The sequence below is a fragment of the Leuciscus leuciscus genome, assembly GCF_965113295.1.
Source record: "Leuciscus leuciscus genome assembly, chromosome: 3".
Taxonomy (NCBI): Eukaryota; Metazoa; Chordata; class Actinopteri; order Cypriniformes; family Leuciscidae; genus Leuciscus; species Leuciscus leuciscus.
In genome coordinates, this window is record NC_138727.1 from 29,366,386 (window position 1) to 29,382,190 (window position 15,805).

At 37.0% G+C, this 15,805-nt stretch overlaps 1 protein-coding gene and 2 long non-coding RNA genes across 3 annotated transcripts in view; all 3 read left to right on the forward strand.

Moving 5' to 3' along the window:
• LOC309495663 overlaps window positions 1–15,805 on the forward strand; it is a 157,761-nt gene that overhangs the window by 40,848 nt on the left and 101,108 nt on the right. The gene's annotated exons all lie outside the window — the stretch shown is intronic.
• The window catches only part of cbsa (cystathionine beta-synthase a), a gene marked incomplete at its 3' end in the record, with an annotated part of 13,811 nt that continues 492 nt past the window's right edge, over window positions 2,487–15,805 (forward strand). The window contains 16 exon segments of the mRNA XM_082164098.1: window positions 2,487–2,645; window positions 6,359–6,620; window positions 7,126–7,232; window positions 7,476–7,610; window positions 7,919–7,998; window positions 8,078–8,282; window positions 9,011–9,102; window positions 9,366–9,491; window positions 11,635–11,719; window positions 11,855–11,960; window positions 12,144–12,221; window positions 12,968–13,102; window positions 13,264–13,372; window positions 13,443–13,527; window positions 15,745–15,761; window positions 15,763–15,798. Coding sequence (XP_082020224.1) covers window positions 6,376–6,620; window positions 7,126–7,232; window positions 7,476–7,610; window positions 7,919–7,998; window positions 8,078–8,282; window positions 9,011–9,102; window positions 9,366–9,491; window positions 11,635–11,719; window positions 11,855–11,960; window positions 12,144–12,221; window positions 12,968–13,102; window positions 13,264–13,372; window positions 13,443–13,527; window positions 15,745–15,761; window positions 15,763–15,798 — 1,641 coding nt within the window. The 5' untranslated portion in view covers window positions 2,487–2,645; window positions 6,359–6,375.
• LOC309495659 lies at window positions 14,065–15,525 on the forward strand. The gene is made up of 2 exons (XR_014204767.1): window positions 14,065–14,198; window positions 14,259–15,525. It is a non-coding gene; the product is annotated as an uncharacterized lncRNA (long non-coding RNA).

Below are 15,805 nucleotides of genomic sequence, written 5' to 3' on the forward strand. Positions count from 1 at the left end.
TTATTCAACATTAATCAGTTCTGCAGGGGCCTGTTTCAGAAAGCTGGTTCAACCAACTCTGAGTTAAAACTTGAACTCTGAGTTGACTTACCCTGAGATGGGAAACTCTGAGTTTTCGGTTACAGAACAGCTGAAATGAGTTAGTTCAATCAACTCTTGAGTTAAGCGCGTGCACCACAACTATAAAAAGCCATTATCAGTGGAGCGCAGATATTATGAGTCACCATGGCAACAGCGCCAGACAAAAAGAGGTCTGCATATTCCTCACCAGCAGAACTGGATGAGCTTCTACAAGCATATGGAGAGTATGAACATGTATTATTTTATTTTTTTTAAATATCGGCTCCAGCAGCGAAGGACAGAGAGTTAGCTAGGGAGAAAATAGTTGCTTGAGTCAATGCGTAAGATTACATTTTAATTACTGTTATACAGTGATGGGTGTAATTAATTATCAAATAATCTAAATACTGTAATTTAATTAAAGGGATTACGCTTAATTCTTCTGTAATTTAAAGTAAAATCTGATGTAATTGCATTAGACTATAGAACAATTCTGTATATTTAACATACATTTTTAAAAGGTATATTTTTTATGTAACCTTCGCCCTCTACACACTTTGGTCAATTCAAGAATAGTTTATGCAATTGTATATTAATTTGAAAGCATTAAAAGTGCAGATTCTTGTCTATCCTTGTATTGTTCAAGTGGTTGAGGTTGATATGGGATTTAGTAATAAGTAGACCAATACTTTCTAAAGATAGTCATTATTGCATTAATCTAGTAGTGAGTAATTAACTATTTTAGAGTAACTTACCCAACTGTTATAATATAAGAGGTGAAACTGGAAGAACAGTATGTTATTCAACCTAATTTTAATTTTCATGTAGGTGCAATCCTGAAGGTATAAAAGAACATGGCAGCAGCTGAAAATTAAATATAAAAACATAATTCAATCAGGTAAGGCTTGAGCATATCATGGGTGTAGGCTACCTGACTTTACAAACATTTGACATATTAAATAACTAAATAGCATCCAGTGTCTAGCAGTGCAGCAGCATTTTTGGCTGAGGGAATTCCTGGAGGGACTTCAGAGCCAGTCACTCCCAAAGATCCAAGGGCCTTCATAAAATGTAAGGGGTTTACATATGTGTTCTTTTTTATATAGGCTATTTTTGATATTTCCATTTATTTTACTTTGGGTTGGGTTTTTTGTTGGTCCCAACAGATTCTGATGGTAATATCTGTCTTTTGGAGCATCCTATCCCAACAGAACCCCAGGCAGTTGTAAGTAGCCTACTCAATACACCAGAAATTATGACAAATAGTGTTATAAAATGTACTCAACCAAATGCTCATCTTCACAGGACGATGGGGATAAAGAGTTTCTGCTGCACAGAGAGGCCTACAGAGGTAATGTTAATATTATGTGTCTACACATCAAACAATCTACACATTCACATTTTTATGTGGAGTAGCCTATAGAATCTAAGTTTAAATCTAAGTATAAAAGTATATTCTTATCTCTCCCCCACCCCCAGAGTGTGGAAGAACAGCAGGAGGAGAGTCCATCAACTTCTGTTGCACAGATGAACACAGTTCAGTGATTTTCAGTAAATGCCACAGTTTAAATCTGTAGAATTTGTTTAGAACTACATTATGTAACTTTAATCTACTACTGTATTTTCAGTTGCCAGTTAAGGAGTTATATAGACTTCATCTTATAAAAAAAAATAAAAAAAAGGGGTAAAAACAGCAATGAATAAATTTACTGAAAGAATGAATGAGCTGTTTAAACACCGCTTCCTCTTTAAAAATGGGGAGGAGACCGAAAGAAACTCTGGGTTTACCGAAGAAACCCTGCTCCCGACCAGGTTAGGTTCACTGAGTAAGTTACCATGGTTACTAAGTTACCGACTTACTCTGCTTTCTCAGGTTTGACATACCTCCCATTCTGAAACAGAAAACCCAGAGTTTCCCTCATTTCAGGGTTAACATACTCAGAGTTTTCACTTAACCTCACTTCTGAAACAGGCCCCAGGTCTTCAGTGAAGTGTTGTGGGTGTGAAGGGAGGTGTCACACTGAAGTTCATTATTCATTGGTTATGTGCTTGTCCATAAAATGCAGTGGTATCAGTTTGGAGACAATAGCACTTCATAAAGACCAGGAATTATGTTTGCCTTTGTAGTATAGGTAGGGATATTGTTGCAATCTTCCTGCGGTACAGAATCATGAGTGTACTGGGGGAAACGATATCTCTATTATCTCAAAAATCATAAAACCTGCTGCCATGATTCTGTATGGTGATTGTAGCTAGTATGCATATCATTTGAGCAAAAAGACATGTCACAAGTTTTGTCTATTTATCATTCTCATTCTCCTTAAAATGTAAAAATGACTTATTTCAGGCGTTTTTCAAAGTTGTAGGCCAAATGTTTCTTTCAAGTTGTTTGTATAATATGTTGGACATGTCCCAGCTTCTGATAGGAGAGCAAACGAAAAACGCCCTCCTTCCAGCCAATCATATTGAGCGCCAACACATGGCCAATTCCATAATGAGTGTTCAACCCACGTTCATATTGACGTGAGACAGGTACTGCTAATATACAGCTGTTGAAGTGGACGGTCGGCGCGCTCGTCAGCAAGGTAAATGTGTATTTCAATCGTTAAATAGCTGTTGTAGACTTGTGCAATATTCTATCAGCGATATATTTGTTACAAAGAGAGTGAGACAGATAATTACAAAATAATGACATTTTATGTATTTGTGAATATGGTTTAATGTATATAAAAATTCTGTTTAAATATTTAAATTTGTATGTTATTATTAAGTAATTATCTAAATCCCTTGTGCTTAACAGATCAGGGAATGAGATTTATTAATAACTACGAAAATTTCTTTATAACCAATTCCATTAAAACCGACAACGTTTTACGTATTTACTAACAGACAGTCTGATAAATTACAGAAAAAGTGCACGGATTTGTGGTGTTTTTTTGGGCAGGTACATGAATGGTTGCCTCGTTCTCGCACACATTTGTATTAAAAGGATTTTGTACTTCAAGTCCTATAAGAGTGTTTTGTGGGAAGAGAGTAGGCTATATGCAAGAAAGTCTGAACTGAAAGTTTTTAGATGAAAGAGTTTAGGTTTATTTCTTAGAGCACATGGACCCACTTTAAACTTCCCCATTCTTTTAATAGTCTTACTCGTCACTCGTGCGTCCTAGACTGGGTTGCCAGATTTGTGTAGCAAAAACTAACCCACCGACTTAAAGGGGACATATCATGCTAAATCGACTTTTTTAGCCCTTAAATGCATTTTGTTGTATATTTGGAGTGTTTAGAAGTACAGAAAAGTTGAAATTATTCTCTTCAGGTGCTTCGTTGATATCTTTATATTCTGTTTTGGTCATATTTTTCAACCTGTTCTGATTTTTCTGTTCTCTATGACGTTTTTTGAACTATTACGTCACAGTATTTGCAGCGGAACTGCCAAATAAGGACATTGACTTCCGGCCCACCACTTCGAGCAATCCGCCATTTTTATTTCTCGCTGCAATTTTGTAGTCCAAGCTAAAGGATGCAGAAGTTACGAGAGGGTAAGTTAAAATGTTCGGTTGTTGGATGTAGTAACCCACACGCTTCATTACACCGTCTAATGTAGATGAACTGCCGCGCTTGTGACAGGGCGCATGTTTAACTGAAAGAACGAGCATAGAGAGAGACCCGGTCGCGCGCGCGAGCCAGGCGAAAGTGTAAACAAGACTTCACCACCTCCAAACTAGGCGCTGTCTTGCTCTCTCTCTCTCGCACATATTAATCAAAATAAATCGACACGGTGGTAAAAGGTCGGAAGACCAAAGTTTCATGTGTAAATACAGTAACACACCATTGCGATACATCCATATGAAGACGTTGTTCTGCAGGTTCGTCGTCTTCATTTTCATCTCGCTCCGGCTCCGACTCTGGCTCGAACATGTAAGGCTGGCTGGACAAGTCTTCCATTGTTGACATTTTGTTAATAACGTGTGAATAAAACGTTTCTGTGCCGCTAGATAATCGTATATCTGCTATCAAACTACAAAAATGGCCGAACGGGGTGGAGTTGAACCGAGTGTCACCGCTACAACCTGGAGAGGGGGCGGGGTATGAAGTGTCTCAATTGTATTTAAAGAGACCGCACCAAAACGAGTTGCTCTCAGACGCACATCAGAAAAGGGGTAGAAAAGGGGCCTGTGGAGCTATAATAATGAGGAATTCAGACCCAAGCATTGCAGTTCCGCTTTATATAGACTACAAATGTATGATTTATATGTAAAAAGGAACAATTTAAAAGCATGATATGTCTCCTTTAAAATAATGGATTTTACGAATCGTTATTATGCATCCAGGTTTGATATTATTAATAGGCCCTTATAATGTAAGTAGCACCAAACATTTGAAACTTTTAAGAATCGTCAGTTGAATTTTTGAAAAAAGATCGAGCAATGTCATCAAGATTTTTATTTACATAGGCCTAGTAACATAATACAATACATTATTTTTATTAGTCTTTGTATAAACTATACTTGCATACAGGGAAGGCGTGGATTAAATAGACTACAGATCACTGCTGCTTTTTTGCTTTATGTGTAGGTCTATTATTTCTGCTGACACACTATGTAAATATTGTAATGAGCGCGAGTCATATTTCCATTAAATCTTGGTATCCAGCACACCTGTTTAGACTGACAGAAGATTTGCTTTTGGTTGAACCGGAAAAAAAATTACTTAATTGAAATCATCAAAATAGGGAAAAACTCTGGTCCTGTAGTGTCATGTTTTGCAATACTCCTTCAGTAGAATTTTGATCAAGCATAATGGAAGATGTTTGATAATTGTAATGTTCGATCATTTCTATGTTAAAATTTTTGAGAGAAAAAATATATACACACACACACACACACACACACACACACACACACACACACACACACACACACACACACACACACACACACACACAGAGGATAAGCGAATATTGTTGATCATGTCATAAGTCCACATATTAAGTACTGAGTAGATTAGATGGTAAGCAAACAACCAGTTCTCCTAATCATGCAGGAGAAATGGGCAGGAATAAAGATCTGAGCGACTTTGACAAGGGACAGATTGTTATGGCAAGGCGACTGGGTCAGAGTATGTTTGAAACAGCAAGGCTCCTGGGCAATGCTATAGGAAACCTTGGTCCTGCCATTCATGTGGACATAGCCTACATTTGATATGTGCCACCTACCTAAACATCTTTGCAGACCAGGGACACCCCTTCATGACAATGGTGTTCCTTGATGGAAGTGGCCTCTTTTAACAGGATAATGCACCCTGCCACACTGCACACATTGTTCAAGAATGGTTTGAGGAACATGATGAAGAGTTCAAGGAGTTGCCCATTGTGGCCATTTCACATTAAATTAGTCAAGCATGCTTGCCATCTTGGAGAGCCTCAGAGTTTTAACAGCTGGTGTATTATATGCATGGCTTCTTGGGTTATCTATTAATGGTTCTCATACTCTGTAATTAACCTAATGGTTAAGCTATGTGCATTCAAGGCGTCAGATTTGTTTGGAATATTTGATACAACTTCATGCTAGAAACTGCTATGTTTGTCTGGGTGATTGGAGTGTATCAACATGCACTGTATCCCTTAAAGGCTTGAATTGTCATGGCTCCTCCTCATGTCACTGTGGTGATGTTGCTTGATAAAGTGATATAGGCCCTGTTTACACTTGCTATTAAGATGCATTGTGGTTGATCGGATCACAACTGAACAACGCTAAATACAGGTGTAAGCGGGGTCTAAAACGTTTTGAGCTTGTTTTCGCACTCACCACGTTTGGCATGGTCCTGCGGCTATCAGAGCTGGGGGGAAAAAAGCTGCTGCTCTCCGTGTGTTTTTCCATCGTCTCTGGTCTCCGTCTCCTTGAATTTAGGCAATAATCCAAAAGCCAATGGATAAATCTTATTTGATCTACAAAAATATCATCACTGCAGCACTCTGTTGCCTTCTTGTTAATTCTGTGGATTATGTACTTTATCATTGTGGGCTTTGATGTTTTGGTGATATTTGCTTTTGGAATGAGTACAAAGCCAGCAGCCTGGAAGTGTGCCAGTTCCGAAGTCTTTGGACATTTGACTAAATAAATGGGTGATAATGTAGGAACTGCTGCTACTTTTGATTAAGATGAAATTAAATGTCTCCATTATGTATCTTGTGTATAATCACATTCATTATAATCATGTTCATTCATGTCTTAATCTACAATATGTAAAATCCATTGTGAACAAATTATCCTGGGTTAAACGTTAAAACTCTTTACAGGGAACTATAGAGAAATCATGCCTTCAGGCCCATCCAACCAAGAGAAAGACATCCCTGCCTGCCCTTTTGCTGGCAAAAAGACCTCTGGCAGGAATGGCGTAGAGAACAAGTTGGTTTCGGATGATGTAGTAGACAGACCCCTGCAGCCTAATAGAGAAACTGGGGCCACTGACCCTAAATGGATTCGTCCTGACCTGCCAAGTAGATGTACCTGGAAACCGGGAATGTCTCATGAAAAGTCCCCTCACACATACTTTCCCAGGTGATGATCACTCACTTTCAGAATCTAACCTAAAATTACAAGATTTCTAATTTAAATCAAGTGACAGGGAAATGACACGTACTAAAAAAGTTGAGTCTACTAAACAAAACATTTCTGTTCACTTCTCAGGAATATCTGCTTATTAGGAAACTTATCTGCAAGATAAATGTGTTACGAGAGAGAGAGACGAGAGAGAGGTTATCTTCTGTATAGATATTTCAAGTAATATTTTTTTAGAACAGTGTCCACACACTGAAGCAGATATATTCTCGTGTATGTACTCATAAGTACATGACTTGGTTTTATTTTTACCTGTTATTATTTTTATTTAGTGACAGTCTCATCATGTATATTTTAACCAAATAAATCACAACGGAAATTTGACAGCATACTCCTTTAAGATTTTTAATTTACACTGTCACAAAATGACCTTAATGTGAGTGTATTTTTCTTCAAGTGACCTTGAGTGTTTTTTTGTTTTGTTTTGTTTTTTTCACCATTGGAGGACAAAAGCTGAAGGCATTCTGCCCAACATCCTGGACAGGATTGGAGACACACCGCTGGTCCGCATAAACAAGATCTCTAAGACTTTTGGACTAAAGTGTGAACTTTGTAAGTGATTAATTCATATTTTTACTTTTGAAGTTGTAAATCAATTAAATTCAAAGTCAATACCATTTAATGACAGAAGGAGTATTACAAATGAGAAACTTCAAAAGCTTGGTATCCTTGAAAGACAAAATATTTTAAAAGACAAGGGATTTTAGACATACACTTGTGTCCATTGAAGTAGTTTTCCCTGCTATGTGGATTTATTGTTACATAAAACAGTCATTAAGTTTTGTTTGTCTGCAGTGGCCAAGTGTGAGTTCTTTAATGCTGGTGGTAGTGTGAAGGACCGCATCAGTCTGCGTATGGTGGAGGATGCAGAAAGGGACGGCATTCTCAAACCTGGAGACACCATTATAGAGCCCACTTCTGGAAATACAGGTAATCCCACAGGTCATTTTATTATTTACAGACTGTTCTGGTTTGTCAAACACGTTTTTGATACTTCATCTTACCTTTTTTTTTTACATTCCTATTGAATTGCTCATTGTTTCAGTACAGTATGTTCTTTTCAAAATCTTCAACAATATATGATAATTTTTATTTTGCTTTAGTCATGGTGTCCATTGTAGTGGACATGATTTTTTTTTTAAAATAAAAACAAAAGAATTGGGGGGAAAAAAATAAAAATTTGCTTAGTAAAAACAAATCTGGTCTGAAGGTCTAACAAATTTGTGCATTCTATGCAGGTATTGGTCTTGCACTGGCTGCAGCAGTGAAGGGTTATCGCTGCATAATTGTTATGCCTGAGAAAATGAGCATGGAAAAGGTACGATTTATCCCAATTCGTTTTCTTAGCCCACCAAGAATGTACAATTTTATGCAGTTAAACAAGAGTCTAATCATAGGTTGACGTGTTAAGAGCTTTGGGTGCTGAGATAGTCCGAACTCCCACCAGTGCGCGGTTTGACTCCCCAGAGTCCCATGTGGGTGTGGCTTGGCGCTTGAAGAATGAAATTCCTGACTCGCACATCCTGGATCAGTACCGCAATCCCAGCAACCCCCTGGCTCATTATGACACCACTGCTGAGGAGATTCTGGAGCAGTGTGATGGTAGTAATCGTGTATTTTCTCTCTCTCTGTCTTTGTTCTGCTTTTGATCTTCACAACATAACTCTTCTCTGTTGTCAATTGAATTGAATTGAATTGGAATTGAATCGACCGCTTAGCCGCTGGAAGCGCACGGCCCGGTGCAGTCTCACCAGTTGCAAGCCCTAAGGATGTACATGTACATGTACATGTAGTTCATTAATATTGCTCAGTATTTAAATGTAAAATTACACTGAAACAAGGACACCTTAAAATAAAGTGTAACCGACATTTGTTCATCTTTGGAACATAAATTAAGATATTTTAATGAAATCTGATAGTTTTCTGTCCTTACATTGAACATCCATTCACCCAAAACTCTGATTGTTCAAAACGTTCATAAAGAGATCGTAAAATAAATCCGTGTGAATCGAACGGTTTAATCCAAGTCTTCTGAAATGACACAATCGCTTGATCAGCAGATAGAGCACTCAAATTTGATAAACGGAAGCTCAACCGTACTTGCTTGATGCTTCTCTTCAGAGGACTTGGACTGAACCACTCAATTCATATCGATTTATTTTACAATGTCTTTATGAATGTTTTGAACCATTTTTTGGGTGAATGGCTATTCAATGGAGGGGCGAATATCTCTCAGATTAAATACTTTCACTTGTGCTTCTACGATGAATGAAAGGGTTCTGAGGTGAACTATCCCTTTAACTCTCTACTCGCCTTACCTGTGTCAACAGGAAAAGTAGATATGCTGGTGGCAGGAGCTGGCACTGGTGGCACCATTACTGGCGTTGCTCGCAAATTGAAGGAGAAATGCCCAAATGTTAAGGTAGACACGGATTGTCCCTGAGACCTGATGCACAGCAATTCTTTGAAATTCACTTGCTTTGTAACAGAAAACAGAGTACTATTTTATTTTAAAATGCCAAGAAGCCAGAAAGAGAAAAATGGAAGAGTATACCACATCATAGGAATACCATTGAGTCTGCATAAGAAATCATATAAATTGCAGCTTTAAAGTCACTAAGGCATAAAGTAACAAGACAACACCGAATATGTTCACACGTCTAAAGTCTGTCTTTGTTTTGCTAGATTGTTGCAGTGGACCCAGAGGGCTCGATCCTCGCTGAGCCTGATGAGCTGAACCGGACAGATAAAACCCAGTATGAAGTGGAGGGCATCGGATATGACTTTATACCCACCGTTCTGGACAGATCTGTGAGTGACTGTACATAGGTGTTAGATTATGTAGAGTGTTAAATTAGATTCAAATAAAAGTCTAATGTCCTTTACCAATTTTATTTGTCCATGAAAGGGCTCTTCAACTGGTATCCTACCAGATCTTTGACCATCAATCATTTTTATGCAGCCCTCCAATTTATTTTAGTTATATTTATGCACTGCCACATACATTAAAGGGTTAGTTCACCCAAAAATTAAAATTCTGTCAGTAATTACTCACCCTCATGTTGTTCCAACCCCGTAAGACTTTCGTTCATTTTCGGAACACAAATTAAGATATTTTTTTATGAAATCTGAGAGCTGTCTCACTCCTTCATTGGCTGCTAGGTAATTGATATCTGCCAGCCCAGAAAAGTTAGTAAAGACATCTTTAAAATTGTCCAAGTGACTACAGTGGCTCAACCTTAAGTTTATCAAGCGACAAGAATACTTTTTGTGCGCAAAAACAAAACAAAAATAACGACTTTATTCAACTATTCATTTTCTTCTGTGTGGGTCTCTGAGTGAGTTCACGTAGTGTAACAGCACAGCACTTCTGGGTTGTACGTCAGAATGTAGGCTCACTATTGGCCAGCAACACACGCATCACACACATGACCAGCGTCAGCCAATAGTGAGCCTAGGTTCTGACGTATAACCCAGAAGCGCTACGCTGTTACACTACGTGAACTCATTCAGAGGCCCACAAGGGGGTTGGAACAAGGGGTTGGAACAACATGAGGGTGAATAATTACTGACAGAATTTTCATTTTTGGGTGAACTAACCCTTTAAAGCATCCTGTGTACAAAACCTAATGATGAAATCAACAGTGATCAACATCATGATCCATATTTGAACCATAGTGAGCACGTTTAACCTCTGGCTATTGTTTATTTACACTAATTTCCCAAACATCCAGACGTGAATTAGCCCTGTTATAGGTGCACATATTCAATCACGTCTTATCGGATGTGTTTATGTATAACTGGGACAGAGACATAGAGATGAGGCATTGAAGTTGATAGTAGAACAGCAAGAAAAAATTTAAACAGTGATGAAAGCTCAACCTTCAAAATTAGACTTGCTGGTAAAACTTTACAATGAGGTTCCATTTGTTAATATTAATTAACATGAACTAACAATGAAAAATACTTCAAAAGTATTTTTTTTTTATATTAGTTCATGTTAATTTGAACATTTACTAATACACTATTAAATTCAAAAGTTGTATCTGAGTTGAAGACTGGCTGGAAAACAAGTATGGCTTCACACCCTCAACTAACAAGGAGTTTTTGTAAAAATGTACTTTTACATCAATCAGACATTTGTGCAGAGAATCAGTGGTGAAAGGACCTGACTTGATGTTCAGGATGATAATTCTGACTCTCAGCTGTATAAACCAAATAGTCAGGATGTTTACATATATGTATGTTCAGTGGTGCCTGACACTTTTTCGTTTTACAAACACTGTACACTTGAAGCAGGGAAAACTATAGTAAAATGTTTGGAAATAAAAAAGTTGGTAATGCTTTACAAAATTAGGCCCCGTTAATGTATTAACAAACATTAACTAACAATGAGCATTTGTTACAGTATTTATTCATCTTTGTTAATAAAAATACAAGTTCATGTTTGCTCAGGTCCAATAAATAATATTAAGTAATTTATAACCCTGTAAAACCTTATATGAAATAATAGTCAGATAATAATACATTTATGTATCAAATATGATACAGTAGGCTTTATGGGGATAAAAAGCATTAAAAATAATAATAATAATAATAAAAAAATGCTTATTTGATAAATTTATTTTTATAAATAAATAAAGGTGTCACATACCATATCAGGCACATTATCACATACTTGCAGTAAAAGTGCTAAGATCAAATATTATACAAATTATACTCTCCTCATGTCTTCATCTGGATAATCCGACGCCCAAAAGGACAGACCCTGTTCTGTGACGTCCACGTTTGTTGCAATAGTCCACTCATTGGTTCCATTTGTTGCTATTTTGACATTTTACCAGTAGTTGGCAGTAGGGTATAGGGTTGGCTTACAGCGTCCTATTGGTGGGGGAACCAGTCATGTAAAAATGATGCAGGACTACTTTGAAACCCCTGTGTGTATTTATTTCAGTTAGTTGACAAATGGTACAAATCCAAAGACGATGAATCGTTTGCCATGGCCCGAATGCTTGTAAGAGATGAAGGGCTGTTATGTGGTAAGAACATGATCTTTTATTAAATTTCACCTTTATATGTCTGTGAATTTTTCAACATGTTAAATGTTTATGAGAATACTGAAGTAGGTATATGCTGCATTGTTTATCAGTCTAATGCTCTGTCTCTGTTGTCAGGTGGTAGTTCAGGCACTGCCATGGTAGCTGCAGTAAAGTTTGCCAAAGAGCTGAAGGAGGGTCAGCGCTGTGTTGTGATTCTGCCAGACTCGATTCGAAATTACATGTAAGGAGAAGTCTTACTGAATAAAAGTATTTAGTTTCAGTTTGTTTTTCCAGGGAGCACAAACCGATAAATTTGACCTTAAATGCACTTTTAAGTTTCTTTAGTTAAAAGCATCTGTCAAATGCATAGATGTGTGCATGCATGTTTAACATATACTGTGTAAATATAATATATACTCTAAAGGTCCAAGTTCTTGAGTGATAAGTGGATGTTCCAGAAGGGCTTTCTGAGGGTGGAGGACATCATGGTGAATAAACCCTGGTGAGGAGAGGATCATTTTGTCAATTTAAGATTTAGTCAGCAAAGCTCAAGTGGAGTGTATAGGTGAGACTAGGGCTATTTGTAATACTTTTCATTTGGTGAATATTCATTAAGGTACTTACTTAAATTTCTCCGTCACTGCCACATAAAAAAATAAATACATATTGACCTTTTTTGACAACATGTCATAATAACAAAACATGGTCAGGACATCACACTATATGGGGTACGTTTTTCAATGCATTTTATTTATTTTAGTAAAACAATTATTAAAAACACAAAACAATTAACGTAACAGCAAAATATGTACAATTTATTATACAAAAATATCAAACCATTAATTTGAATAGTTTGTAACATTTTAAACACAACTTACCATTGTCCTGTGAATACTTTTCAACTTTTAAGTTAAAATCCATCTCAGTTATGACCCAGAACTGAGGTTTTATTTTGATGATAGTGGAACATTTAGTATAGAGAACACATTCATCTATTCATCTATAATGTTATTTAAAAGGGTTTTGAACTAGGTGTTTAAACCATAGAAAACCCATTTCACTCCACACTTTTTAGTTATTTAGATATTGTGGATATGATAACTTCTCTTTGTGAAAGCTATGGCCATTTTCCCCTATTTTAAACATTTATACAAAGTCTAGGTATTTAGAACCTGAGCAGCCTCTCATTTGTTTTTGGTCCTGTGTTCATTCTTTATTTATCTTCATCTGTCATTCAATTACCTCCAGGTGGTGGAATTTGAAATTGCAAAGTCTAAACCTCTGTGCTCCCCTTACTGTGCTGCCCACAGTCACATGCCAAAAAACTATCAAAATTTTGAAAGAAAAGGGCTTTGACCAGGCACCTGTCGTAGATGAAGCTGGGTGAGTGAAAACGCCAGTACATTTTCATATTAAATTCAAAATAAAATGTTGACGACCTTACTGTAATTTTCATCAGCACATATTGTATTAAAACATTTGTCAATGTAAATGAAGCTGATTGAAAGTGTTTTACACTACATTTGAATGCTTCCTCTCTGCAGGTTGATTCTGGGTATGGTGACCCTGGGAAACATGCTTGCTTCTGTGCTTGCAGGAAAGGTGAAGCCCTCTGATCCTGTCAGCAAAGTGCTCTACAAACAGTTCAAGCAGGTGAGTCTTGTGCAGGACTTTTAGAAAGGTCAATCCATCTGATATTACTTTACCATTTTGCCTGTTTTAGATTCGTCTAACTGACAACATGGGAAGGCTCTCTCGGATCTTGGAAATTGATCACTTTGCCCTGGTGGTCCATGAGCAGATTCAGTGTGAGTGTTTATTGTCATGACCAGACATTGAGTAATAATTCTTCATTGACTGGATAATGTGAACCAAAGGCCCTTGGTAGGGCAAATCAAAAAACAAAACACAACAGGGAAAAATTTTAAACTCACAGACTAGACTAGACTAGACTAGACTAGACTAGACTAGACTAGACCAGACCAGACAACGGCAACCAGAAGCACAATATGGATACAAAATGAACCAGCACAGGACAGAAAACACAAGGGAAATAAATAAGGAAGGAAATTAGGAGGGTAACGAGGGAGAGCAGGTGGGGCAATTAAACCAATAATCAGGTAATAAAAAGGGCAGGGTTAAGACAATAGACAACAAAGCACATAGAAACATACAAAACAAGAGAGAACACAAGATTGCCTGGCTAATGAAAACATAAACCATGTGCTCGACAAAAACACACAAGACAAGAGTGCACAGTGAGTGAATGAACACTAAATCCATGTGCATACAATAAGAGACAAAACATGAAGCATGAATGTCCAAACCTGGACACTGAACTGAAACCGAGCTAGACTGAAGTGCCGGGATCCAAACACCATACTTTGCACTTACAATAGAAACAAGCGGACGAAAGAGTGTACGGAACTTGAAACTGCATACTCACACAAAGACAAGACGATAGGAGCGTCAGAGCTCTGTCATCAAACCAAGAATAAACCAAAACAATTTTGTGACAGAACCCTGACCCTTCTTAGAGGTCATTTCATATATTCTGTAATTATTTATCCCAGAGGTCCACTTATAATGGCTTAGCGTGGTGCATAGTCGGCCACTATAATTCAGAGTTTATGTGAAAGTGTGGTGATGGTGAAGGTGACAATGATATAATGATGATAATAATATTTACATAAACATACAATAACCCATCTGTATAATTTCAAAGAAATAAAATATTTGATATTCATGTAACAAGCTAAACTTCTTAATTAGTTGCTACCTAGGCTTATAACAGCCTGCTAATATCTGTCCCTGAGTACTGCATTGAACGTGAGCCTGTACCAAGACAATACTAATTTAAATGAAATTCTTATCCTATATTCCTCAACATTGTTGCTTTAAATGACTGCTGATTAAATTTGATAAATGTTAAGCTAGCATCAAACATTTCGACAACCCATTATAACTTAAGGCAATCTCTTAAAGTTGGCATGAAATTAAAATTCACCCAATCAATTTTTTAAATGCATGTTATAGATCTTATTTTAAATTATTCATCTGTATCTTTTTCATAAAAAAAAAAGTAAAACTTCGTAAGGTTTAATCATAATGCCATTACTACTACGCTACTTCCGTTTAATTTTCGACTTTATAAACATTAATTTTCTTTAATAACATCCGCTTTTCAAACCCTGCATTACATTGTGACAATCAGACAATCACATTGTGACATTCACAAAACAATCTTTTCTGAAATGAGTTTGTACAAACTGCAAAGGTCTAAATGAAATGATTCACTTTTAGTGACAGATGCAAGAGCAGGAACAGCACAAGGTTTGACAGATTTTGTACATTTTGCCTGTAACATTGGCTTAGGTGTTTAGGAATATTATTATATATTCTCTTTTTCTATATTACATGTGACTGGGCGGGCAAAGTCTCTAACACCAAATAGGTGTTCTGTCTGCTGTTTAGGAGCTTAGTTTTAATATATCCTGCACAAAAATATACACTGAACAAAATTATAAATGCAACACTTTTGTTTTTGCCCCCATTTTTCATGAGCTGAACTCAAAGATCTAAGACTTTTTCTATGTACACAAAAGGCCTATTTCTCTCAAATATTGTTCACAAATCTGTCTAAATCTGTGTTAGTGAGCACTTCTCCTTTGCCGAGATAATCCATCCACCTCACAGGTGTGGCATATCAAGATGCTGATTAGACAGCATGATTATTGCACAGGTGTGCCTTAGGCTGGCCACAATAAAAGGCCTCTCTAAAATGTGCAGTTTTACTGTATTGGAGGGGTAAATATTCTTTATTTGTAAGAATACAGTACATTTGTTTAATTTTTTCATGTCAAAATCCTTTTGTCTTTTTGCTTTGACCTAGAATTGTGAATGCAGCCAGAGGCATTTTAAACCTTGAGGTCTTATCCTTCTGATCCCATATAGCCTTAGCACTGAGAGGATGATGAGAAGTTTTTTTGAATTGCTTCTCTGTTGTTGTTGTTTTTTTGTCTCAGACCTGACGGATGGATCCCTCCACTCTAAAGCAAATGGTGTTTGGAGTGGTGACAGCCATTG